This window comes from Narcine bancroftii, chromosome 4 (genome assembly GCF_036971445.1).
Source record: "Narcine bancroftii isolate sNarBan1 chromosome 4, sNarBan1.hap1, whole genome shotgun sequence".
In the NCBI taxonomy this organism is placed as follows: Eukaryota; Metazoa; Chordata; class Chondrichthyes; order Torpediniformes; family Narcinidae; genus Narcine; species Narcine bancroftii.
In genome coordinates this window covers 131,030,862-131,057,620 of record NC_091472.1, presented here as the reverse complement: position 1 = coordinate 131,057,620, position 26,759 = coordinate 131,030,862, and the positions used below count along the sequence as shown (strand labels likewise).

General features: G+C 39.7%; 1 protein-coding gene across 7 annotated transcripts in view; it reads right to left on the bottom strand.

The window, feature by feature from the left end:
• ttc28 (tetratricopeptide repeat domain 28) overlaps positions 1 to 26,759 on the bottom strand; it is a 1,007,267-nt gene that overhangs the window by 444,152 nt on the left and 536,356 nt on the right. For all 7 annotated transcript variants that reach the window (XR_011356152.1, XR_011356153.1, XR_011356154.1 and 4 more), the window contains exon 5: positions 7,502 to 7,632. Coding sequence is in view for 1 of the 7 variants with exons in the window: in XM_069932874.1 (XP_069788975.1) it covers positions 7,502 to 7,632 (131 nt within the window). In the remaining 6 variants the exon portion in view is untranslated. The remainder of the gene's footprint in view (positions 1 to 7,501; positions 7,633 to 26,759) is intronic.

The following is a 26,759-nucleotide window of genomic DNA, read 5'->3' as shown; positions in this document are numbered from 1 at the left end:
AATCCTTTTGGTAATTTCCCACCCCCCATAAAAAAACACATCCCAAAATGATTCCATCAACCCCCTACGAGCCTCAGCATCTGTCTGAAGAGCACTGCATCCAATAATAAAGCAGCATGGTAATCAAATGTGTGGCATATGGCAGACACTGTCCATAATGCATTCTAACAATTAGGAACTGAATAGAAACATGCACTATTATTAGCAGTGAAAAACCTGCAAAAGGAGAAAATTCTTGCCCTTTTTTTAAAATTTGCATGATTCCGCAGTTATTTAACCTTCAAACATACATGATTAATGGCAAGAGTAAGGAAGGAGGAACACAGGATTGTTGAGGTTTGAGGGTTCAAGCTACTGTTGTGAACAGTCAGAATCGTGACACCAGAATGAATCTGGAAAGTTGCTGTGATTAGCAGTGATTAACACCATATTTAAAGTATGAGGGATGCACAGATTGTCATTAATCCCAATGCAGGCAAACATTTAAATCTGCGCTTGTGAAGATTGACCTGCTGCGTACACAAATGCATTCCACTCCTGTCTTTATTTTGACAGCTTTTAGGCTCTTCTATTGTGGACTTGCTCAAATCCACAATTATTTGTTCCACTGTTAACATATCTGCTGAAAGCAGAATTTCCCCAGAAGTCAAATACTGATTACTTTTGGTCGACGATACCACAATCGTTAATCTTCTGGCCTGCGAATGTTCGCCAACATTTGTTACTGACACCAAAAGCAGAAGTGATACTAAAAACTTTTGCAGACCGTGTTTCATCATGATAGTTTAATGTTGGGATAGTTTGAGTTTCGTCAATTATCTTTTTATGCACTTTTGGGAGGGGGGGGCATGGATATCTCTGACAAGTATGCAGTGCATACAGTGCAATCCCTGTTATCTGGAAATCAAGCAACCGGCAGAAAATAAATAGATTAAAAAATATAAATGTTTAAAATTGGCACCCCCTGGCAAGTAGTTTGCCAATCACGCAACACACAATCTCAAGCAACTGGAAAATTCACTTATCCGGCATTTATCAATGCATTCCAATATCTACCATCCCCATAGGTGCCAGGGGTTTCACTGCATTAAGGTTTGAGAAGGATTCAGCATGGTAACACCACTATACATCAAAGAATAGCAGACTTCTGTTACAATGAACAACCTGCTAGAGGAACTCAACAGGTCAAACAGCATCAATAGGAGAACAAAAATTTCTGATGTTTCAGGACAGAACCCTTCATCAAGACTGGAGATGTACCCTTCATCACGAAGTAGACTTCCTACTGTTTGAGATAGCCGTTCTTTTGCATATTAATTGCTACTTAACAGCTAATGGCTGGTCATTTAGATTATAGTGTGTACAGGGATGGATGGTTTCATTACTCAGCAGCAAAACATTGCAGATGGTGAAAGTATGAAATGCAGGAGAAAACACTGGAGATACTCAGACAGAATCTGCAGAGGGAGGACCAGATCAATTGACCATTTCAGGTCAATGAGAGGTTATCAGTAAAAAGTAATAAGCCTGAACCATCAACTCTGTTTCTACTCTTCACAGACATAAGCAGACCCATTTTTGTTTTACTCTGTTTAAGAATTTGGGAATAAAATTGAACACGAGTCAGAATTCTTCCTTTGGCTTGGCTTCGCGGACGAAGATTTATGGAGGGGTAATGTCCACGTCAGCTGCAGGCTCGTTGGCGGCTGACAAGTCCGATGCGGGACAGGCAGACACGGTTGCAAGGGGAAAATTGGTGGATTGGGGTTGGGTGTTGGGTTTTTCCTCCTTTGTCTTTTGTCAGTGAGGTGGGCTCTGCGGTCTTCTTCCAAGGAGGTTGCTGCCCGCCGAACTGTGAGGCGCCAAGATGCACGGTTGGAGGCGAGATCAGCCCACTGGCGGTGGTCAATGGGGCAGGCACCAAGAGCTTTCTTTAGGCAGAATTACATAGCATAGAAATAGACATTTCACCTCAACTCGTTCATGTCAACCGAGCTAGTCCCATTCACCTGTACGTGGTCCATATTTCTCTGAACTTTTCCTATTCATGTTCTTGCCCAAATGACTTTTAAACTTAATTCCTGATAATTCTAATTGTGAAATCATCAGTAAGCTCTCTGCTTCTGGCTTTAAAATGGTCATTGTTGAAAGAACTAAAGACAGCTGGAGCTTAAACACTCCAGCACGAACCCTCCAATCACTTCAATTATCTTTCTCTACAGCAGGCAGTATTCCAAAGATATGGAGTCCAGAATTGTCACTTGTACTCCAAGTTTGGTGTAAGTAACAATTTATGTTCTCTTATCACCAGCTCCTTCCTTCCATATTCTATTCTGACAGAAACGAAGCCAAGTACTTTGTTACATAGTGGACAGCTGTTGCGGTTTCAAATGATTTACACAACTGTGATCCCATATCTCTTCACTTTATTACCTTATTTAACCTTACACATTCCAAAAGTAATCTGGAAAATGTACAGCGAAATTTTGATAATAACTTGTGTTTCACAGTCTGCCATTTACAAGGTTGCTATGCAAACACATTTATGCTCAACTGCACTTTGGTGCAAGATTCCACGCTTCTCGCAGTTCTCATCAACTTGGCATATCGTTTGCAAGTTTATGCACATAACCAATTTGACAATAAATAACCCAGGGAACTGACGGTGGAATTATTTTACCTCAGAGTTGAATTACTCAGCACAATTCCAATGATTTAACCTATGCCTTTTCTTGGATTAGGGATTGAGTTTACTTATAATGATTCGATTTTGCTTGAGAGCGAAGGAATGCTGTCAAAGGAAGAAAAAATGGCCGTAGGGGGAAAAAAGTAAAAAATGTCATTTGAAGTTTTGCATTCATGTTATATTCCCCATTTTGTCACAACTTGTCCTATTCATGAGTATGACACTTATTGGTTTTTATTACTTTGTGAAACTTATGAGGCAAAGGCTTGAAATTGAATTTCATCTATTTTTGTTTTATTTAACATGAATGCAGTTGAAAAATATGTTGAAAACAGATCTATGGAAAATTGTATTCAGAACCATACACTAAAATGGGACTTGAGTACTTGCCATCAGGAGCCCATGAGAAGCTGTTAGCACTGCAAAGGTCTCGAAGGAATTTGCTCCACGCAGCCAGGGAAATCCCACGGGGCCGAAGGAGCATGTCTGGGAGGAGTGACAAAGCCCATTTCCTAAGTCACAATAGGTAGGCATCCTTGCCTATTGCGGCAATGCTCCGTAAGACAGCAAAGATGGTTAGCCCTCTCAACTCAAGCCAGTAAAGTCAATGATATGCACTCATATGACACCAACAGAGGGATGCTCACAATACAATTCCCCTTGCACAATTCCATCTGATGGGGTGCATTGTCATAGAGCATCAAGTCAAAACTTTATTCTGCTGATATTCTGTAATTTATTCAATCACCTCCCACAATCAATCAAGCCCACCTTCAAACACATTTCAGCATGACCAAGTCACATGTAGCTTTGAGGTAAATTGTCTTAAAAGCCTGCAATGGTTTCCACTATCCTGAACTTAGGCTCACAGGTGTTGTGTGAAAATTAATGATGTCAGAATACAGGCTCTTTAACTACTTCTAGCTGTTCAATGAAGCCCAAAGGTCGCATTCAAAATTTTCCATTCTCTTTAGTAAGACAGAAGGCCACCATTGGTAACACCTGCAAACATATGACTGAAAAAGTCAGTAACACAAAGGAGAATTGTGGATGGAAATGTAAGCTACTCTTCTGATGAGCGAGATTTTACCTTGGAATGATTCCCAATTCAATCAACCCCAGGGAAAGTCATCTCTTTGCATGATTTGTGCATAAAAAATGGTCTCTGGTGGATCCAGTGTTGAGGTCAAAAAGTTTTATTTTGTAATAGATCATCACTAATTCACAAATGTGTTCTTTGTTTTTTGTATTAAGGTATGAAATAAACCTTTCTAAATATAAAATGGAGTCCTTACAAGAATGTGATGTATTTAACACATTCTTTCACATACTATTCCTTAATCTATCTGGAATGGACAAGGGTTAAATCCATCAACTGCACTCGTGGATCAAAGCACAATTCAAATTGTACTTGAATATGGCTCTTCCTCAAATGATACTTGTCCAGCCAAAGGAGCGGCATCACTTCCAGATCTGAAAATTGTCACCTATGACCCAAAATGAAATGGTCCATTGCACTTCCAGTGGTCTGAGAAGCAACTCAACCCTTCTTGCAATAACATTACCACTAAGCCTGGTGTCTTAATTAGTTTCAATGCATATAAACCAAATATTTATGTTGGGATATTTAGTGTTTTACTAAATGAAGGGAAATCTATTCAAGACAATCTTACAAATTTATTACCTCATCATCTGGGCAATACTAGGATCAGAATCAGGATTATTATCTAGAACATGTCATGAAATATGTTGTTTTGAAGCAGCAGTATGGCACAGAACAAGGTTCAAAAATTACTATAAATTATAATTACATAAATGCAAGATTTAAAAAATCAATTAATTTTTAACTTAAACCTGAAATATGTTTTTGCACTCTTGCGCATTGTCCAACATAAATCAATTCTGCAATCAGCTCAGGACAGATTCCAACAATAATAGATTGGTATTGAATAGCATGGATTTAAGCAAATTTGTTGCAAATTTGATGCCACTTGGAAGCTTAAATTAATTTCCTGTTCTTGTCCAAATTCACTTGAGGGATGAAAACACACTCTTCCCCTGGAAGCACTAAAGATTTTGGCACAAAGGTTAATTACTTTTCAGTTTTATCTTCATAGGGCAATAATATATTGAACTATTTGTCTGTTTTACTTCTCATTGCACCAAATTAGCTGCTATTTCCCAGCTTCGGACAAACACATTAAAGTTGCTCATCCCAATGCCTCTGTACAGCAAGGAAATAGGCCCTTCAGTGACCATAACACTTTACACCGAACCCATTTTTTCCTATTCTCAACGGCATCAACTCTCGCCCAAGATATTGCCACTAAATTACACAGGAGAGGCAATCTACAGTGCTCTATTAACTAGCCAACATGGAAATAGAAGCAGCCAGAGGAAGACCAGACAGTCCCAGAGAGAACATACAAAACACCACACAGACAAAAGGTCAAGGTTGAACCCAGGTGTCTGTAACTGTGAGGAAGCAGTTCCCAACTCAAGCTCAAAAACAATGTAATAGGTCGGTGCTGATGAAGAGAAATGCTCAAATTTCTCCAACTGGAGGAATGCTCATGAATATGAATACCCTTTGAACAGTTTGATAAGATGATGTGCATTCTCGTAGCGCAGTCTGTTGTCACTTTATTAAGTTACTGAATGAGAAGATTAAGATTTACGGTCATGACAGGCCACAGATGAAGATTTCCAACTCACTAAGCTCCAGACTGAAATGAGAGGAGTTTTTTTTCAAGGAGGAGGATAAAAGAAAGAATATTAATGGCTTCAGATCACTCCCAAGATTTCCTCCAGCAAGAGAATGCAACAGTGAAAGGACAGGAGAAGGAGTCTCCAGCTCTCTGGAGTCCAGAAAGTGCATCAACAGTCTGAAATTGAACTGCAAGGGAACTGTAAATGAAAGAGAATGAAATATACCACCATTGTTTATCTGACCTTAAGCTTAAATCCTCTTTCTAATCATGGAAAATACTGCAGAGTCAATGCATCCACATTTATCTTTTAAATTGCATCCAGTTACACAAGAAATTGCAAAGCAGAAATAGCTGAATTAAAACAAAGACTGTCCATTACGGACTTGAAGGGGCGAGATGGCCTTTTTCCATGCCATAAAACTGTTATATGGTTATATGGAATGTGGTTTTTTTCCTGCAAAAAGCGCTTTTAGCAATTGCTTTTTTTTCATGGCTACTGCATTTTTTGAGATTTTAAACCAGATTTACATCAGGTTCCATGCAAAGACCATACCACAACAAAAACCCGTGGACATTACTTTCTCCATTGAGAGTATCTTCCAATACTTTTGTGAAGTTATTTCAGCTAATTTTATGCGTCATAACCACCATTCTGATTTCTATGTTTAGATGTGGAAGAATAAAGATAATCGTACAATACATTCTCCTACTAATTAAGGATCATTTATAAAACTGCAAACAGATAAATGAACAATTTCACTGCAGTCATTAAAAACCACTTCCCCTAGAGACATGAAAAGCTCTTCTGCACTGATATATTACATAAAACTGACCTTTACACCCTGCTCTGCAATGTGTTGAATGATTCTTCACTGCTATCTAATCCTGCCCTGTTCTCTTGCTATTGACTTCAGAAAGAATTCTCTTTTAAAAATAGTCCCATCCAAGACATCACTATATTTCTTTGAAGATAACTGTGAAAGCAGCTATGAAATGTGATTCACCAGTGCAGAACTGCCAATCAAACTCACCCTTTTGAAAGATTCTTGGATATAGAATAAACAGTTGAGTTGTTTTGTCAATCGCTTGCATTCTTTGACCAGTCTACTCATTCAGGATAATGTGTTTGTACTTTGGCCAGTGTTTCTACCCCTATGGCAGAAGAGTGGGGATTCATCTCCCACTCCAGGTTTTTAAGCACCAATATAAATGGACATTTCAGTGTGATCAGAAAAGATGCCTTTCAAATGAAATATTAAACCTTGGCTCTGCAGGCTCGTTCTGGTGCGGACGTACCTGAAATTCATCCTTCAACAAACCCTCAAAAACAAATCCAGATTAACTAGTTAATCATCTCATTGACTTTACAGGGGTACTCAAAATGTGTAGAACTTTGAGCTGCCCTCTCATGATGTGTGAAGAAACAAAACAAATGAAGGGCTTTTTTTATTAGATTTATGTTAAACAGTGAAAATGATTTATCACATTGGTGTTGTGCTGGCTTGAGTCTGTATGAATCTAGACTCATGCTGGGGAAGCATCTGAAATGGTCTCTTCCACACAGGTCAAGATTATTTTTTTAATCTGTACTCATTTAGCAATGACTCACATTCCTGATGACAGCCAGATAACTTTGTAACTACAGAAATCAATCTGCCTTTACTCAAAAAAGGCTTTTTTTTTAAAAAGTCATATTTTTCTCAGAGGATATGGTTCCACAAACTTTGGTAATCTTGCCCAACACTTTTGTAAAACGATCAGAGTTTGCATCTTTCTCCTCGATACACAAATGTGATGGCAAAACTCAGCAGGTCATGCAGCTGAGCAGTAAAAGGAACCCAATAATTCGGGCCTGAGTCTTTTGCGAGGAAAGGATATTTCTTTTGGATGCTGTATGACCTGCTGAGTTTCTCCAGCACATTTGTGTATGCATTCCATCCCAGTGTCTGCAAACTTTCTTATTTAACTCATCTTTCTCCTCAAAGTTCTCTCCTTCAACAGTGGAGAAAAAATAAATGCTTTCAATCAGATACCATGTTCTCACAACATTCATTTCAGCTCAAGTCGAGCCGTTTTAATAAAATTAACTTCCTGAATTACTCACCTCGCGATCTTTTAGCTTCATAGCCAGCACCAGCTGGAGACGGTGGTTATTTAGGGCCTCTCGGTAGTTGCCACTGGAGAAGAATGCCGATCCCAGATTGCCGTGGGCTCGACACTCGCCCGTGTGGTCACCTGATTAAAAGGGAGGCACAAGGAAAATTACATTAGCTACTTTTTTTTAATAACCTTTTGGATAAATCATTTATTTTGCTCAGTTTCTGTAAGATGAGCTACAAAATAAATACCTCCATAGAAATATTCTTTAGCCCCATTTTCAGAATGTTTCAGAACCCATGAGGCCCTTTGGAACTATCTGGAGTTGCTGGGCAGGCAACTAACTAATTTGGACTTTAAATTTCATCAGGTTATTCGACCATACAAAATTTAACTTTTGTTCTTCCAAAATCACCGTCAACAAGTACGCTATCATGTCTTTGCAAAGCTGGTAATCCAGGGTTAGCCATTTGTCAAATTGTTCCAACATTTTAAATATCCCAATTACATCACTGTTCATTGAACCCAAGATGCAGACAAGTCACCTTTGCACAACCTACTATTCTCACAATTAAACAGAAAAGCTGCATTGAATCCCTGATGCATCCTCTCCAAAGCTAATAAAGGGGCAGTGAACAAAATAAAATGCCAATTTCTAGACTTGGCTTTACAGAGAAAGGAAAACCTTTACTTCATACTTTTCAGACTTCCGGGGTAAAGGCCAAATTTCTATTTGATTAATTCTTGTATCCCAAAAAGTAAGAAGTGGTATTAAGATTAGGAAGTACTGCTACTTCACATCATCCCCAAGCATCACAAATCTATGTTCCTCCCCAATTCTCATATTCTTTCATTCCTTGAAGATCCAAAACTTGTTGATTGTAATTATAAACAGCATGAGTGTGAATTCCAAAGATGCACAAATTTTTGAGTGAAAAATATCTCTATCTAAATGACTGACTCTTATTCATGAGAAAATGACCTCTCACAAAATGTATTCTTGCCAGAAGAAACTACCACCAAACATTGGTCAATCCTTCTCAGAATCACAGACATTGCTAATAGATGAGGCCAATCAATGAAGACCCCACATTCTTTTACTCCTCCACAGCTTTCAATCTTTCACAATGAATCATATATTCCAATAGACAACCTAAAAATACAGACTCCATTTTGACATTTAACAAAGTCGAATTTTGTGTACCAATTTTTAGGATAAAATTTCGTGGGTGGTGGGGGGGGGGGGTCGACTATGTTGTTACGCATACTACCTTTGACTGCATAAAGTACCTGCATCTTTTGTGATGTCAGGAGCTCGGATGGGCAGCCAGGTGGGTGGCCGGGACCGGGTTGCAAATCTGTGTCTGGGGCACCGGAAGCTCAGATGTGAGGGCGGCTGGGGCATCGAGAGTTTGAATGGGTGGGCAGACTTGGCCTAGGTGAGAGCCCGTGGTCAGATGGGCAGGCGGCTGGGGCGTAGGTGAGAGTCTGCTGTCAGGCATTGGGAGCTCCGGTGGGTGGGTAGCTGGACATCTGGAGCTCGGATGGGCAGGTGGCCAGGGCCAAAAATAGAGGGGGAGGGGTGAATTTTTACATGGGATATATGGAAAATACCTGATTTTAGGGCCAAAACTATTGACTATTACACACGGTAAGAAAAATGTAGACAGGTACATGGATGGGAAGGTGTGGGAGAGTTTTGGTCCACGTGCAGGTCATTGGGACTAGGCAGAATAATAGTCTGTCACAGACTAGACGGGCCGAAAGTCCTGCTTCTGTGCTGTTGTGCTTATGGTTCCACAATGAAAGTGGGTGATAAAATTTGCTTTGCCACATTGACCTTCCATGCCCAGTGGTGTGGCCATTCACAATGTCTGTCACAAAGTCACTTATTGCTCCCACTCACTTAACTTTTCATTTAGCATCAGCTGCACACTTAGAAATAGAGTTTCAGGCTTCTATCCAGGTAAGTATATGACAGCATGTAACAGAGGAAAGCTGTTCCGTTCAAGGAGACTGCCAATTCCGTCCAGTAGGGCGGCACACTGAAGAGATGGTGGAAGAGTTGCTGCTTCACAAGTTGGCTTCAATCCTGACCTGCAATGCCATTTGTGTTGAGTTTCAACATTGCCACTCTGACCACAGGTTTTCTATTAGTGCTCCAGTTTTCCCGACATGCTGAAGACATGCGGGTCGGTGGGTTAATTGGACACCGCGTGTTGCCCATACTGAAGGTGGTAGAATCTGGAGGAGTTGATGGGAACGTGGGGGAGAGTAAAATGGAAATAGTATAAATGAGTGCTCAGTTACTGGCAAAGGCACAGTGGGCTGAAGGGCCTCAGTGCTGTGTAACTCAGACTCCATGATAATTACCAATTCATGTTGTAAGTTTGTCACCAAATTTGTGAACTTTTACCTTGGGGGGGGTCTTCCCACATTCTTTCTGGAGGCTGATATGGCGAGCCTTTCTTGACCCACCCTGAGACAGCAGATAAGCAACTCCCTCAAAGCAAAAAAGGTTCTGATTCTCATCACATTTAATGCTAAATTGACTTTTCTGGTTTTTGCCCCTTCATCCTTTCTTCTTACTTCAGAGGCAGTTGTAATTTTCCAATTTCAGAGCAGAATTCTCAAGTCTTAAATGTTCTGAAAAATTATGAGTAATCCAGACATGGAAATGACCAGGTTATGAAGATCTTGCCTGAATCCCACAGGCACATTAAGCCCTTATGTCAATATTAAATTCATTAAGTTGCTTCCCCTAAATTATTATTCGTTTCGGTGTTGCGCTGGTATTTGATCCTGACTCTATAAAGAAAATGGATACAAATCCATACATTTTTCAATTCTCCCATTTCCTTAATGACCATTGCATGTGCACCTGCAATTTTCATTCGTGGGCCCACAATCCCTTCACCATTTTCAGCATACATCTGAAAAAAAATAGTACCGTCAGATGTAAAATCTGCTGCAAACATTGATTTGCTACCTTTCCAGCATGTTTTCTGCAATCCTTCTGATTAATTTAAATTTATTTTGAATGCAGCACATTAACAGGCCCTTCTGCCCCATGAGCTCATGCTGCCCAAATATCCCAATTAACCTCTAACCAAGGGTGGGAGGAAACCAGAGCAGCCAGAGGAAGGGGAGAAAGTACAAACTCCTCACAGGCAGTGGTGGATGCGAACCCAGAAAAATGGCGCTGTAATAGTGTTGCGCTAACTGCTTCACTAACCGTGCCGTCCAGCTTCACAATTTTACACGGACTCGAACTTCATTCGTTGTCCTTGATGATTATAAAGCGATGCTTTGGAATGAACCTGCATTGTTAAATGTTCTACTGCTCCGTGTCTTCACCCACCTGGTCATTCCAGGGACAGCCATTCATAATATTGTTGAATTTCTGTTTGCTGCTGCTGTCAAGTGAATTTTGATATCACAAGGCAAGGTTGAATACACAATGTACAAACTAAGCTCATGATTCACAACCTATGATTATTGCTGCGATATTCCAAATGAAAATTGAGACAATATTAGGCCAGCCTCTAACTTTAAAGCTATTTTCTTCACCAAATATATTATCTTTGTAGCAGTTTTTGGGTTATAAATTAAATTTACATGAGATTTTTAAATTTACCAATGTTATAAATTCAACACGAGTTTGCATGCATGAGAGCTAATACAGTTAGTTCACAATGTCTTTGAACAGCCTGCTAATTCTCCGGGGTCATCACTATTTATGATGGGTAATTAACCCTGGATTCCTGCAGATCTATTTAATTAGAAATCTTGCATCATCCATCACATATTTCAAAAGCATCACACCTCAGAAGTGACACACTTCAGGATGTCACACCTTGGAATCCTGTATATTTGGGATTTAGAAATTGAGGATGAGTCAAAATAACCCATTGTCAATTCATTTACCACTGGTGCGTATAATTGTCTGGTTGGTCATACCTATTGGCCAATTGTACTTGTGGTCCCTCCCTACAGGCTCCTGTGGATCCTCAGTGCAGGTCAGTCAAACAGTATGGATGTGCCTACTGGTTTCTCAACAGCAGTCTTTGGAATAATTGATGATACATCAATTTTATTCACTTAAAAGTTTTTTTTTCTTACAATGGAGCAGATCCTGAAACCAGAAAAGCTGGAGATCGACCCTCAATTGCCTGAGGCATCCACCAACTTTGAGCTCTGGCTACGCTGTTTTGAAGCGTTCCTGCAGGCTTCTTCTACCACTGTGTGATCGGAGACTGATAAGCTACAAGTGCTGCACTCCTGGGTTGGCACCCTGGTGTATTCCATGATCAGGGACGCTACATTGCATTAGGAAGCCCATGGACATACTGAAAGGACAGTACCTGCATAAGATCAAGATTGTCTACGCCAAACACATTCTAGTGACCCACAACAACAATCCAGTGAGTCCAACACTGCATATCTTCTGGACTTGTGAGCACTCGGCAAGGCCTGCGAATGGATGCCATATTCACCGCGGAGTACACAGAGGACCTGATCCAGGACCCCTACATCGCAGGGATCGGGTCAAACTACATCCGACAGAGACTCTTGGAGCAAGGGGAGCTCAGCCTGCGGAGAGCAGTCGAGCTGGCAGATACACTGGAGGTGACTCTCCAGAACATGAAGGCCTACTCGACTGACAACATGGCCACCTATTGGTAACCCATTTTGACAAGCATCGCCACCCCTTTGCTCCGCTAAGGACTCAACCACCTCCTGTCACTTTAGTCTGGCTCCAGTGGTGATCCAAGCACAGTTCTACAGGACTACCCAAAGTGTTACTTCTGCAGCCTGGGCAAGCATCGGAGGAAACACGGTCCAGTGAAGGATTCAACTTGCTCCACCTGCAGGAAGAAGGGTCACTATACCAAAGTGTTTAAGCCAAAACCCCTTCCTAGCAGCACCATGAGCGATCCGTGGGGGTGCCATTTTGGGTTCCATCTTCGGGATCCTGCAGCGCCATGTATGGGCTGTCGAGGCCACCATATTGGGCACCATCTTCTGGATCTAGCAGCGCCGTGTACGGCCCCTGGGGACTGCCATCTTGGACACCACTGTCTTCCACAGCAGTGATGGGCAGCTTGAACACCACCGTCTTCCAAAGCAGTGATGGGCAGCAACTGGTCTCCATCACACTCAACCAAGACAGCCCACATGAGCTCACCAAGTTGATGATAGACATTCAGGTAAATGGCCACGAGATTAGTTGCTTATTCAATAGTGGGAGCACGGAAAGCTTCATACACCTGGACACAGTTCGGCGCCTTTCCTTCACAGGATTGCCAGTGAACCAGTAGGTCTCCATGGCATCCAAGTCACACACAGCCGATTTCTGCGTAGTGACTCTAATGGTGTGGAGTACTGAATATAAAGACTTTAGACTGATGGTAATGCCTGCAGCTCTGCACCGCTGTGCTAGGGGGACAGGATTTTCAGTCACCTTAAAAGCGTAATGATGGAGTTCGATGGGCCCCATCCACCCCTCACTGTGTATAACTGGCAACTTTCAAACTGACCACTGCACACCACCTGCACTCTGCAACACCCTCTCATACATGGCCAACAACCCAACCATTCACCACGCACAACCTGCAGGCTCTCCACAATTAAAATCAACCCTCGCCCTCCCCCCCTCAAGTCGAAAGTCACCAACCTCACTCCCGACTAGAAACCCATCACCAGTAAAAATAGGTGGTGCAGAACCAGGCACAAGGGCTTCAATAGGGCAGAGGTACAGGGTTTACATACAGTAGGGACACAGGCCTTTCCAACCCACGAGCTCTTGCCACCCAATTATGCCCAATTAACCTACAACCCTCATATGTTTTGAAGGTGGGAAGAAGTTGGAGCGCCTAGAGGAAAACCACACATACACAGAGAGGACATACAAACACCTTACAGATAGCAGCAAACTTAGGTCACTTGCGCTATAACAATGTTATGATAATCACTGCATTAATCGTTCCGCCCTCTACACTAACCGTGTTGCCCTTTTCTTCAGTATGATTAAATTTAATCACATCACCAAACTGGAGCACCTGGAGAAAACCCACGCAGGCACAAGGAGAATGTACAAAGTCCTCAGAGATGGCACTGGATTCTAACCCGGACCATTGACAAATAACTTGTGTCCTCATATTCTATTTACTTTTCTTCTTCAGCACTCCCTCAGGATCAATGACTCGCTCCTCTTCCATTTCACTTGGTTTTCGGGTGACTGATGAGGCTCATGTGGGATGCACAGACTCTGCCGCAACGGTACAGGTGTTGCTTTGATGGGACGGGAGGTGGATCGCAAGAGAGATGGTATGTTTTGTCTTTGTTCCCTCAGTGGGCTTTTGCATGCTCTCAAGGTTGGGTCTCAAAGTTTTCAAGTTGGGGAGGTGGGGCAAATGGAGGACGAACCTGCAAGCTCCATGCAGACAGCAGAGATCAGCATCAAGCCCAGGACACCAAAGTTCTGAAACACCAGCAGTTCCTGAACCACCACTGTTCACCCATTCTTCTCAGTGGCTTTTCTAAGTTTATGTCAGTTTTGGGTGGCAGTACAAATGGACTGGGTAACTGGCTGACTGATGGACTACTACTCCTGGACCACTTCACACTTCTCCCACGTGTAAATATTATTTGTCCAAACTGCATGCAGCTTCATTATTCTTCTCACCAAATACCCCACCACATTGCTCTACATTTACGTTCATTGCCATGATGTATCAATTCTGAATACTAGTTCCGAAAACAATCCCTACAGAAAACCACTTCAAATCTAAGCAGATAACCTTCATCCTTCCATCTTAAGCTCTGCAGCTACATCCTGATGGATTTTTTAAAAAATATGCATTTTAAAAAATGCATATGGTCCCTCGTGCCAAAATTGTTTTGTGGTTTGTGGAGATTTTCCTTGCTGTGCATGTATAAAAAGGCAGGATGAAGTATATCTGGGGCCAGACGGGAAGTCAAGCCGGTTTAGAAGGATGGAAACAAAAATATGCCATTAAAATGAAAGTCAGTGTCATGATAATATTGGCCCAGATGGCAGTCAGGTGATGTAGATCATGGGAGGAATTCTCTCTAATGAAGGAGCAATAGGTTTTAAGAAACTGTGTTGGTCAATAATGGTTTGTGCTGAACTTTAGAGTGTGCATTTGGATTACTTCCAAACAATCTAAGGAGCAGCTCCGGAAATGCCAAGGAATATTGTATAAAACGTCAAATAGTAATATCACGTGAAATCTTGGCAGAAGCTTCTTTTATTGCAGTCATCGTGTAGTGAAGACTTTACTTCTTGATCATAATAAATTAGCAGTGGTATGTACTTTAAACTTCGATTTTCAACCAGGGGCGTGGCTAGGTTATAACACTAGAGGGAGCAAGCACGTTTAAAAAAAAAAGGCGCCATGACATGTGCCAGATGGTGAGTCAGCGGTTGAATGGCAGGGCCCGCACTGATTTTTCAAAGTGGGGGACATGGCATCCGGGGGGTGGGGGGGGGGGTGTGGAAGGGAGATGTCATTTTTGAAAAATGTGCTCAGCTATCACTCCCCCTGAACCCCACTAGCTACACCACTTTTTTTCAACCATCATAAAAATAAAACAAATTTACTGTAACTTTCCATAGTGTCAATCAGTGCACGTTCGAGTCAAGTTTCCAGCATTTGGTACTGGAGGTTTCTCAATAAATCACATCAATGAAAAACATTATTGGAGTTCATGTAATTTTGACAATTAAAAATGCGATTATTCAGGATTTTGCATGTTGCAGGCAGCTAAAGAGAGAAATGCTAGTTTCCATTCATGTTCAAACAAGACCAACAAAAATTGATTTTCAGACTAGAAGATGAAGAAAAATAAGGAAGAAATAAGAAAAATTGGAAATGGAGGCTCAGTTCAAATCAATTTGAAGAGTAAAATGTTGGTTTTGATTGGGTGCAAACTATACGTCTTACAATATTCTCTGAAAAGAGAAAATATAAAAATGAAAATACGATTAAATATCAAGGTATAGATTTAACAGTAGAAACACTGGACTTTGCTTCACCAGACAGCTTGGTTGGCTCAGCTTTGGTGCTCTCCTCCTTGTTGAGAGGAGCAATCACATTAAAATGTTCCAGTAAGTCAGAGTTGTTTATGTCTATGAATTGACACCAGAAGCCTTTGGACAGAAATTTAGCACTTTAAAAGAAAATGGGATCAATGTATAGAGACCAATATTTTGCAGACCTATAAAATTAAGAGATTTTGATGGGAGAGTTCTAATAATAGTGTGACAGAGTATTTAGAGGTGGCTTGGGAGGAATTGCTAGAGGAGCTTGCACACACACATTTTAAAACACAAAATATTTGCAAGGCTTTTGCCCAATTCTTTTTGCAACAAAGAGGCATTGGCAGCAGTTTGCTTGGGGAAAACATGTGATCTTTGCAAGCTGGGCAGAACAGCTTTGCTCTCAGAGAAGGAGGGTGTGAAACAGAGAGAGAAGGAGTCACAGAAATCAGTTCCAGAGGGACAAGCTGGCAGACTTTGGAAGGCTTCCTGGTCAAAGGAGAAGATTGGCGGTCTGAAAGGTGACCTGAAAGAAAAAGGATCATCTGGAGAACCCTGAAGGGGGCAAGTTTCGTCAGCAAGACTGATTGAGAAGGAATCGGTTGTGGATGCCCTGGAAAAGGAATCTCTCTCTGAAAACCAGCAAGAACCCTCCTGAGTGGTAACCATTTGCCTGCTAAACACCAAAGCCTGGTGAACTTTGTTAATGCTAACTTCTGTGCACAGTCCAAGAATTGCCTGCAACCAGTGAGATTGGACTGTGATCCAAAGAACTTTTCTAATCTTAAATACACATTACACACACCTGCTCTTAGTATTAGAGGGCAGATTAAGTAAGTTAGGTAGGTTAAGTAATACGTGAAAGTGTAATTCTGTTTTCTTGTTCAATTATAATTAAAAACTACTTTTGTTTAAATAACCCTGCGTTGAGCTGCTGGTATTTGGGGTCCTCTGGACCCCGTAACAATAGTCTCACTTGGAAGGTCAGAGAATTGGAGAGGGAAAAGCAGTTGCAGTGGTAGCAGATGATCATGAATTAACATATCAGAGCTCAAGAAATAGGCCAAAAGTTTTAAACCTTACAGTACTTGGGTCTGCTTTTGCTTCATTCCTTACCATTTCAATGCCATTTACAGCATCTGTTGCTTTTACTTTGTTACTTTTACTTCCTTATGTGAGTTAGGTTGCAGTTGATTGCATCAAATTTCAACTCCCATTCGCTCTCATTTTGGAATTTTCACATCACTTCCATCAATTCCTTTGCCTCTCTCCCAATTTTCTAAATTCAGATTTGGCCACTTTGAGTTTGTGTGTCCAGATCATGTAAATAAACAGAAAATGGTAATGGTCCTAGTCTTAAGGATGGCCCATTCAACAAAGTACTCTTATGGCATCACCTCAACGTAAATTTTCTAATGTGTCATTCTTCTTTTTTGCCCTCTTTGCAGTTTCTTATTCATTGCCAGGGTTTGCCTTGAACAGTCACAGCTTTAAACTTGAACCAGTAGCTGGTTCTTCCAAACTTGTACGTGATTTTTGAAAATTTGAGCCCCAATACATCATATGGACTTTCAATTGAGTTGCCAACTTGAATTTTATCCTTTAAATCATGGTTGAATGCTATTTTGTAATCTACTGGAGAAATAATCATTATCATATTTATTCTGCACGTGCAATTCCATCAACTTAAATGGAATAAAACTAAAACCAATGAATCTATATTAGTCAGTGTTCATTTTCTAACACTTTTATTTATGGCAGCATATTGATCTGTTTCCAGACTGGTTTTGTGTTTAATGATTCACACTTAATGAAGAACAGTGCTTCTCAATTCTCCCACTGTTTATCTGTATTCCAGCAAAATTCCCAATGACACAGGGGATTTTTTTAAATCCATGTCTCGTTTGAAGCAAAATAAATGATTTTCACTTCCATCTTAATCACATTAAGATCATTTTGTTATCTCAGTTTTTGGAAATGCATCTTAATCAAAACATCTTTGTGACCTTTTAAGTCATTTTTCACTGAGTAATCATCTATTTCAATTCTTTGCAAATTTGACGTGTTGTCTGTTGCATTATTTTTAAACTGTCCTACTTTCTTGCCTGCTTCCTTTATTCCTCTCTTTTTGACTTCTTAATATATTTTAAGTTGATTGTGCTGAACATCTTTCATTTCGAAACATGCTGGTCATTATTTTCCTTTATTTCATTTTTAATTTGTCATTGCCTTGCCTTTTCCATTCCATTATTCAATCATCTGTAATTACAATGTCTGCTCAAAGTAATACCTTAAAAAAATATTCAATTCTCCTCCATTTAAACTAATCATTGTGTTCCTTTTCAGAAAATGTATCATCAAAGTCCCATCCCAACCTCCAGATTTTAGGCATTTCCAACTTCGAGATATTTCACCTTGACCATTTGTGATTATTGCCCCTGACATGGTAGTGAATCCATTCCTGTGCATTATCTATGTTACAAATACCAGGTCACGATGAGCACTTAGCCTTGCCGCTTCTTTGACATACTGGGGCACAAAGCAGTATGCAATTCATTTATCAACTCTGATGTGAAAACATCCAAGCTCCTTTCCCCAGCTGATGCAAGGCTGCCCTTGGATCAAGAAGCTGTATCATAAATTTCAAACAGAATGATTTCAATATTTTTTTCCCCTTCAGATGCGAGGTGCAAAGGTCAGAGAAGAAGGAACAAGAAACAAGAAAAGAGAGATACATTGTAATAACTAACTGTTTTGTTCTCCTGATACACGTCAATTTCCAAAGTACAACTGGTAAGTCAAGTAACTCAGAACAGCAAAATTCCGTTCCTGTGAAGGAATGGAATCGTTTGTGAGCTGCAGTGATAACATGGCAAATATTAACAAATAAACGTGAAACATGAATGCAAAGTAGAAAAAAAAATCACAATTTGTTCAACGAAAATATAAAAATAATTGAGTGCTTGCTGACAGGAGCATTTTATGCAACAATGAGCAAATAGTTCCAAAGAGAAAAAGATCAGATCAGGATTTAAACCTGCAATAGATTGCTTAATCTTTTTGCTTGGTTGGGATGTTTCAAAATCAAATTCTTGGACATTGTCGACTAAAATACAACAATCGCTTAGAAGAACAAATGTAAGAAACATCTTCGTTCCTCTCTTCATGGACTCCTTGAGTATTTCCAGCATTTTCTATTTTCATTTCAGATTGAGTTTATTGCTTTTCAATATTTGTATATTATTTGGTGATCAAATGAAGAAGCTTGCATAACTAGAACATTTTTTTTTTCAAGAATGGTTTACTTCCAGTGTCATTCCTGCTTGGAATTTAAACATGCCAGACAAAATCTCAACTTTAAGACGTTGCACTCAATCGACCTTAACAACCTTGCGGTTGTTGTCCTCCTATCCAAAACAACATGATGGCTTCAGCCCATGATCAAGGAGAAACAGTGACATTAGGCATTATTATTTGTTGTATCTTCTTCCAGATCATCAAGAAAGTCGATGATGAAGACAAGATAGAAATCAGAAAATTTATTTTGCAAATATTGCTGGTGCACGGGATGAAGTTCAATCAACATATACGGATTGTGTGATTTCTTCAAGTTCAAAACAAAAACACAAAAATAGCCACTGAAGAGATGCACAAGAGGTTGAAGTGGTAGAATTGCTCAAGTTCCAGGAGAATTCTCAAACGTATATTTAATGCAACCAAAAATACAACAAAACCCAAGAACAGCAGAAAGCTGTAATACCAATTCCACAAAAGTGAAGTCATTTTCAAAAACTTTTTGGCTTGTTGAAGGCGCATTAGAAATCTTAACAAAGTAATACCAAAGTAAATAGGCCAATCAGCATTCACTGATATAATGAGCTTTACTTAAAGTAACTGACAAAACATATTTGGACCATTTTCTTTCAAGATCACTGAAAGGCATTGGAAGAGAAGGCAGAAAGGGTTACAAATGTATCTTTGGATGAAGTAGTACACAATTGCCCCTTTAACTCCATCCCACCCACTTCTCCCAGCAGGTGTCACTTTTTGTAAGGTTTCCGGATTTAGAAATTAATTTCAAAGCTAATTTGTGATTCAAAAATTATTGCTTTCCAGATACAGATTTCAGTACACAAAATTTAGTACATTTGAAAACCCTGGCTAAAATATAGTATTATGGGCATTTTAGTTGACAATGCCAGTGGATGCAGAACAGCACACTGTTTGTTATTCTAAACACTACATTCACAAATCAAAGAGATATGCCCAAGAGTTCATATCATGGCAAAAAAATGTAAATCAATGCTCAGAAATCAAGGAATACCAGTTGTTTATATTGTATTCATTTCATGGATATTTAAAATTTTTCAATTTTTTTTCCCCACAAATAAAAACATCCACAGAGCCTAATTGTATTTTGTACTTTAACTGTATTTGGAAAATTTGATTTGTTTTAACCGTTTTGCTTACAGGGATATTACAAAATTACAAGAAATATACATGAACTTTTGCATACATATCTCTGTAATTGATTAAAAGGAGGACAAAATGTTAGTTGTAAAAAGAAGTTCAATTATTATATCAACAAATCTTTTTTTGAGAGCAGCAGCACATAGCTGTCATAAATTTCTTCAGAAAATTTGTTGCATTGTACAAATGGGCAAAGCTTTATAAGAATGTATGCTTCAACTGAACTTCAGGGGCACATCAGAACTTGCATATCAAGCCTCAGATAATAAACGTCCAACACCGAAACAAAAAAAATACCAACAGAGATAGAAGCCTGTGTTTCTTATGCCATCTTTCTGAAAGAACCATCTAATTGATCCCACTCTTCTTTCTCATTCCCCTCAGCCTTGTAATTTTTCCATCATGTAGACCCCGTTACTCATTGGTTCTTTGCTTAGCACAGGGTGAGTGGGTCCGTGATAATAAACAAGCTTTGCTGCTATAAGGTCTTGGGTTCCATCCTTGGCATCTCCAGGACTGGTAACCATGAATTTAGATGAGTAAGACCCTAAAGAAATCTCACAAGACCCTCTGATTTGGTTTGTAAAATCCAAAACCCAACTTTGCTCCGAGTCACGGAGAGCTGGGGAAGTGACATCTGGCAGGGGTAAATCATAGAACCAGAGAACGTTACAGCACAGAAATAGGTCCATCTAGTCTGTGCTGAATTCTTATTGGAGGCGCCACCGTTAGCATAGCGCTGTTACAGCACCAGTGACTAGGGTACGAATCCAGCTCTGTCTATAAGGAATTTGTACATTCTCCCTGTGTCTGTATGGGTTTTCTCCAGGTTTTCCGTTTCCTCCCACCATTCAAAAATAAGTACTGGGATTGTAGGTCATTTGGGTGTAATTGGGCGGCACAGTGTCATGGGCCAAAAGGGCCTGTTACAGTGCTGTATGTCCAAATTAAATTTTTTAATTTACTCAAGATTCCAGGTCTGTGATGAACCACCATGTAGAACTTTCAGCCATTTAGTCAAGAGTGTCAGGCTTTTGACTCAGGAAGGAACAAGGATTGATTCAAGTTAGACTGTTATGTGACTTGGCAGTGAACTTTTTTGGTGGCACAACTCTGCTGTGCCTAGTAAACTAGAGGCTGGAAATAGTTATATAGTTAATAGTGATTATCATATCTTTTTATAAATCAGTACCACCACTGTATGAGAACTTAAGAAATAGGAGCAACAGTTGGCCTTGTGGCCCGTCAAGCCAGCTCTGTCATTCAATGAGATCATGGTTGATTTGATGATAGACTCATCTCCACCTACCTGTTTTTTCCCCATATCCATTAATTGCCCTCTTTGTAAAAAATCTCTGCAGCCTTGTCTTAAATTATGCTGTATTTACTGAGATAGCCTTCAATGCGTCAATGGGCAGCATATTCCATAGATTCAACACTCTCTGGGAAAAGCAGTTCTTCCTCATCTCCATCCTAAATCTATTACCTCAAATCCTGAGCCTATGTCCCCTCATTCTAGTCTCCTTCACCAATGGAAACAACTTATCCATGTCTATCCTATCTATGCCTTTCATGATTCTATAAGATCCCCTCCCATCCTTCTAAATTCCAGCGAGTACAGTCCCACCCCAGACACCTCAATCTCTCCTCATAAGTAAACCCCCTATTCTCTGGAATCAATCTGCTGAACCTCCTCTGCAGTGCCTCCAAGGATGCAGTACATCCTTCTTCAAGTAAAGAGACCAGAATTACACACAGTACTCCAGATGTGGCCACACCAGTACCATGTACAGTTGCAGCATAACCTCCCTTCTCTTTTTTTATATATTTTATTTAATATAAAACCACTTAACATATCACAATATTACAAACTTAATCAAAATACGTGGTATTTTATATCAAAAATGTAAAGAATACAAAAGAAAGAAAAACCTGCTCAAAATCCCCACCCCAACCCCTACCAACTTTAGAAAAAAAGGGTTAAGGAAACCACAACAGGAGCACTTCACTTTCTGATACTTCTATATATATATTCATAGAGACCCATAAGAGAAAGGAAATGTTCAAGATTCATTTAAATTTTAATACCAACAGTTTGTAAATATGGGCTCTATATTTCACAAAATGTATGATATTTATCTCTTAAATTATAAGTAGTTTTCTCAAGTTGAATACAACTCCAAACTTCTGCATGCCATCTGTCCATTCCCAAATCAATATCTGACTTCCAAGTTATAGCAATACATTTTCTAGCTACTGCCAAAGCAATTTAAACAAATTTCACTTGATACATATTCAATTTTAATTTTGGTTTAATTCTTCTAACATCTTTCAGGAAAAATAACATTAGATCCTGTGGAAATCTTATTCCAGTTATTCATTCTAATAAATTACCCAAATCAAGCCAAAAAGATTTACTTGTGAAACACTGCCAAGTCAAATGCAAAAAAGTACCAACTTCTTGAACACAACCTCCTGTCTCTTAAATTCAAACCCTATAGTAATGAAGGCCATTTCATTTCCCTTTTAGATAGCCTGCTACACCTGCAACCCAACCTTCTATGATTCATGCCCAAGCACTCCCTAGTCCTTCTCCCTAACGCATGCTGCATCCGCTTGCCATTTAAATAATAATCTAATCTTCCATTTTTCCTTCCAAAGTGGATAACCTCATATTTACCAACATTGTACTACATCCGTAAATGGTTATATGGTTAAATGGTTATATCTGCCAGAACTTTGTCCATTCATTTAACCTATCTATATCTCTCTGCAGACTATCCATATCCTCTGCACAATTTGCTTTTTCCACTCTATAATTTCATCATCAAATTTAGATACACTAAATACTCTGTCCCTGCTTCCAAATATATGTGCATATATATGCAGAACATATATATATATATATATATATATATATCGTTAACAGTTGCAGGCCAAGCTCACCACAGATTTCCAACCAGAAAACACCCCTGTACCCCAACTCTCTGCTTTTCATTGGTTAGCCAATCCATTTTCCATGTTAATACATCACCCCCCCCCCAACTCTAAGGGGAATCTTATCGCACACTTGGAAATCCAAGGAAACAACAACATCCATCTGCTTCTCTCTATTTACTGCATTTATTATATCCTCAAAGGACCTTCCTTTGCTGAATCCAGGCTGCATCTGCTTGATGGATCCTTTTCGTTCCAGATGCCTCATTATTTCTTCTTTAATGATAGCTTCAAGCATTTTCCCAACCACAGATGTTAAACTAACTAGTCTATTTCTTTCTTTGGCTTGGCTTCGCGGACAAAGATTTATGGGGGGTATGTCCACGTCAGCTACAAGCTCGTTGGTGACTGACAAGTCCGAAGCGGGACAGGCAGGCACGGTTGCAGCGGTTGCAGGGGAAAATTGGTGGGTTGGGGTTGGGTGTTGGGTTTTTCCTCCTTTGTCTATAGTTCCCTGCCTTTTGCCTTTATCATTTTTTAAGTATAGGCATGACATTTGCCATCTTCCAATCCATTAGGACCTGTCCAGAGTCCAGAGAATTTAGATAAATAATCACAAAAGCCTCCACTATAATGTATACCCTGGGATACATTCCATCAGGACCAGGGGAAACTAATGATGGAGAGCGTGAATGGTTAGGACTACAGAATCAGGTGGGCTGCTTTGTCCTGAAAGGTGGTAAGATTCTTCAAAAACATTAGTGCATTCTACCTTAAACATTGCTCATGCCAAGATGGAAAAAAAGATACAAGAGGATCAGGTGAGGAATCCCACTTCACAGGAAGACCATTTGCTGACCTGCTCTTTTGCTAAATGTTTATGTGAATAATCCAGTTAAGATCAATGTCGACCTCAAGAATATTGATGGTAGTACACACAGACACTGATTGCCAAGCGGAGATAATTAGATATTTTTCCATGGGAACAGGGTCATTCCTTGATGCTCATGAAACTTGAATGTTCCTCGCCACTTTTCAGTATCATCCTGAATTTTGCCCGGAACTTTGTGTGTGCAGTGATTCTTCACTTGCTCAGGACCTAAGAAAGGAATTGTATATTGCACTTCTGACTTGCCAGGAAGGTCAATGAAATCGAAGAAGCTTGAGGTTTGAGAACAGTCCTGGGGAATTTTTGAGGCTGCGATAATTGATGCATAATAGTGGCAGTAATTAGTCGTGTCGAGTATTGATCCATTTCCCTATTTAGTCTCTGCCCCTTTCGAGGTCTCCTACCATTTAGTTCACTACAAATGCTAGTGTACTCTGCAAACTGACAATTATCAGAATCAAGTTTTATTTAATTATCTTGAACAAGTCATGAAATTTGCTGTTTTGCAGCAGCATCAGGGTGAAAATATATATTATATTATAACTACCTTCTGACATTACTATAAAAATAATGGTAACAATAAATAGTGCCTGAAAAGCAAGGCAGTGACCTTGGTTATTCAGGAATATGATGCCGCTGAGTGCTCATCTTTAGGCTCCTCTCTTAGAATTGGGTCCCCTCTTTCCCAAGCCCAGCCCACATTTCATATCAAAGGAAATAGTGGTAGTGACAGCAGAGTCCCAGGGTCACCACTACATTGTTTTGCATCTCTTGCTCACTCGTGCAGCTGCTGGGCCTTTTATTTCTTAACTCCCAATGCAGCTTGAGTCAAAAAAAATGACATTATTCGTTTTTCTCAGTCAGAACATATGCACCCAACTATGTGTTACTTCATTGAGAATTCACTTAGATTCAATCTTGGTCACCCAGTTCATTTTTCCATTCTCTTCCATTGCTCCAATGTTGGCAACATCAGACACTCTCCCTATTTCCGAATCAGCCAGTCTTCTTACCATCCATATACTCACCTGGAATAAAATAGAGGGATTGTTTATATTTTTTAAAAGTATGTATTTATTCAGGTTATCTCATTTACTATTTCTCTTCAGGTATTCTTGGTTCTGTTCAGAAGACAAAGGGGAAGAAAGCCACAGAGCATCAAAAAAATTAACATAACTAAAAATAATTTGTCCAAATTCTCTCCGCAATATGTATATTTTGCCACTGACGTGGTTTTTACTGCACTCTGGATATGGAAGGATGGGACAAGGAAACCACTGTTGTTCACAATTAAACAAAGGTAACGGTAATGATTCCATTATTGTCATGTTGTGACAGAGTATTTAGAGGTATTTTGGGAAGGATTATTAGAGCAGGTTGCCCAAAAACATTTTAAAACACAGAATATTTGCAGAACTTTTGCAAAGTGCTTTTTGCAAAAAGAGCAATAAAGTTGCACCATACAGCTTGCTTGGGAGAGCATGTGATTTTTTGCAGGCAGACAGAAGAGTTTTGCTCTCAGAGAAGGAGGGTGTGAAACAGAGAGAAAGGAGACAGAAATCAGTTCCAGAAGGGCAAAGCTGACAAACGTTTGGAAGACTGCCTGGTCAAAGGAGAAGACTGGCGGTCTGAAAGGTGACGTGAAAGAAGGAGGATCATCTGGAGAACCCTGAAGGGGGCAAGTTTCATCAGCAAGACTGATTAAACAGGAATCAGATGCAGATGTCCTGGAACAAAAAAAGGAATCTCTCTCTGAAGACCAACAAGAACCCTCCTGAGTGGTAACCATTTGCCTGCTAAACACCAAAGTCTGGTGAACTTTGTTAATGCTAACTTCTGTGCACAGTACAAGAATTGCCTGCAACCAGTGAGATTGGATTATGATCCAAAGAACTTTTCTAAATCTTAAATACACATTACACACACCTGCACTTATTATTAGAGGGGAGATTAAGTAGGTTAGGTAGGTTAAGTAATACGTTAAAGTTTAATTCTGTTTTCTTGTTCAAATATAATTAAAAACTAGTTTTGTTTAAGTAACCCTGTGTTGTGGTGCATATCTATTGCTACTGGTTTTTGGGGGCCTCTGGACTCTGTAACAACATAATACTACATTTAGAATATAACATGCATGAAATTCTTTAACTTTGTCTACTGTAAGGAAGACAGAGAGTTGCCATTTTGTCCAGTGCACCTCACAGAAATGAGGCCCCAGCGAGGAATTAACTTGTGACCCCTGGTTTACAAGACCAGTGCTCTTACCACCGAACTGTCGGAGCCTCTAAAAATGGATTTTGTTGAATTTGTCAAGGAAAACTACTCTTCAAAAGGACCTTGTGCACTCCTTCAGAGAAATTAAGATTAAAGAACAATATGTGCTCATTTTCTTTTGCATCACAATAAAAAATCTGGGTTGGATTGATCTCTGTCGATATTTGCAATGACAGGATGCCACAGTTCTGCCAATGGGGCCAAAAAGAAAATGAATGTAACATTGCACAGTGATGGAAATGTATGGATATGACACTAAGGGTGAGAAGATACTTTGAACGGTTTTCTTTTTGTAAATAATTTATTGTGAACGAAGTCTATTTTTGGTTTAAAAAATAATCTTCAACTTCAACCAAAAATCACGCACTATCCTTCCACTTGTCTCGTTTCTATCTTTTGAAGCATTTTTTGACATTTATTTCCATGTTAAATTTTGAAGGAGGACATATTTTTAAAAAATCTCAAACCACTTTACATTAAATTCAAGAATTTAGACACAATACCCATTGATATAATGGACATTCTGCTAAACACTTTATGAATCTTGTTACAGTGAGCAGACACTTGGTCAATGAATAACAATCATTCTCAAGACCTGGGGCAAAGCGCTAGTCCATTTTCAAGGCATTAAGT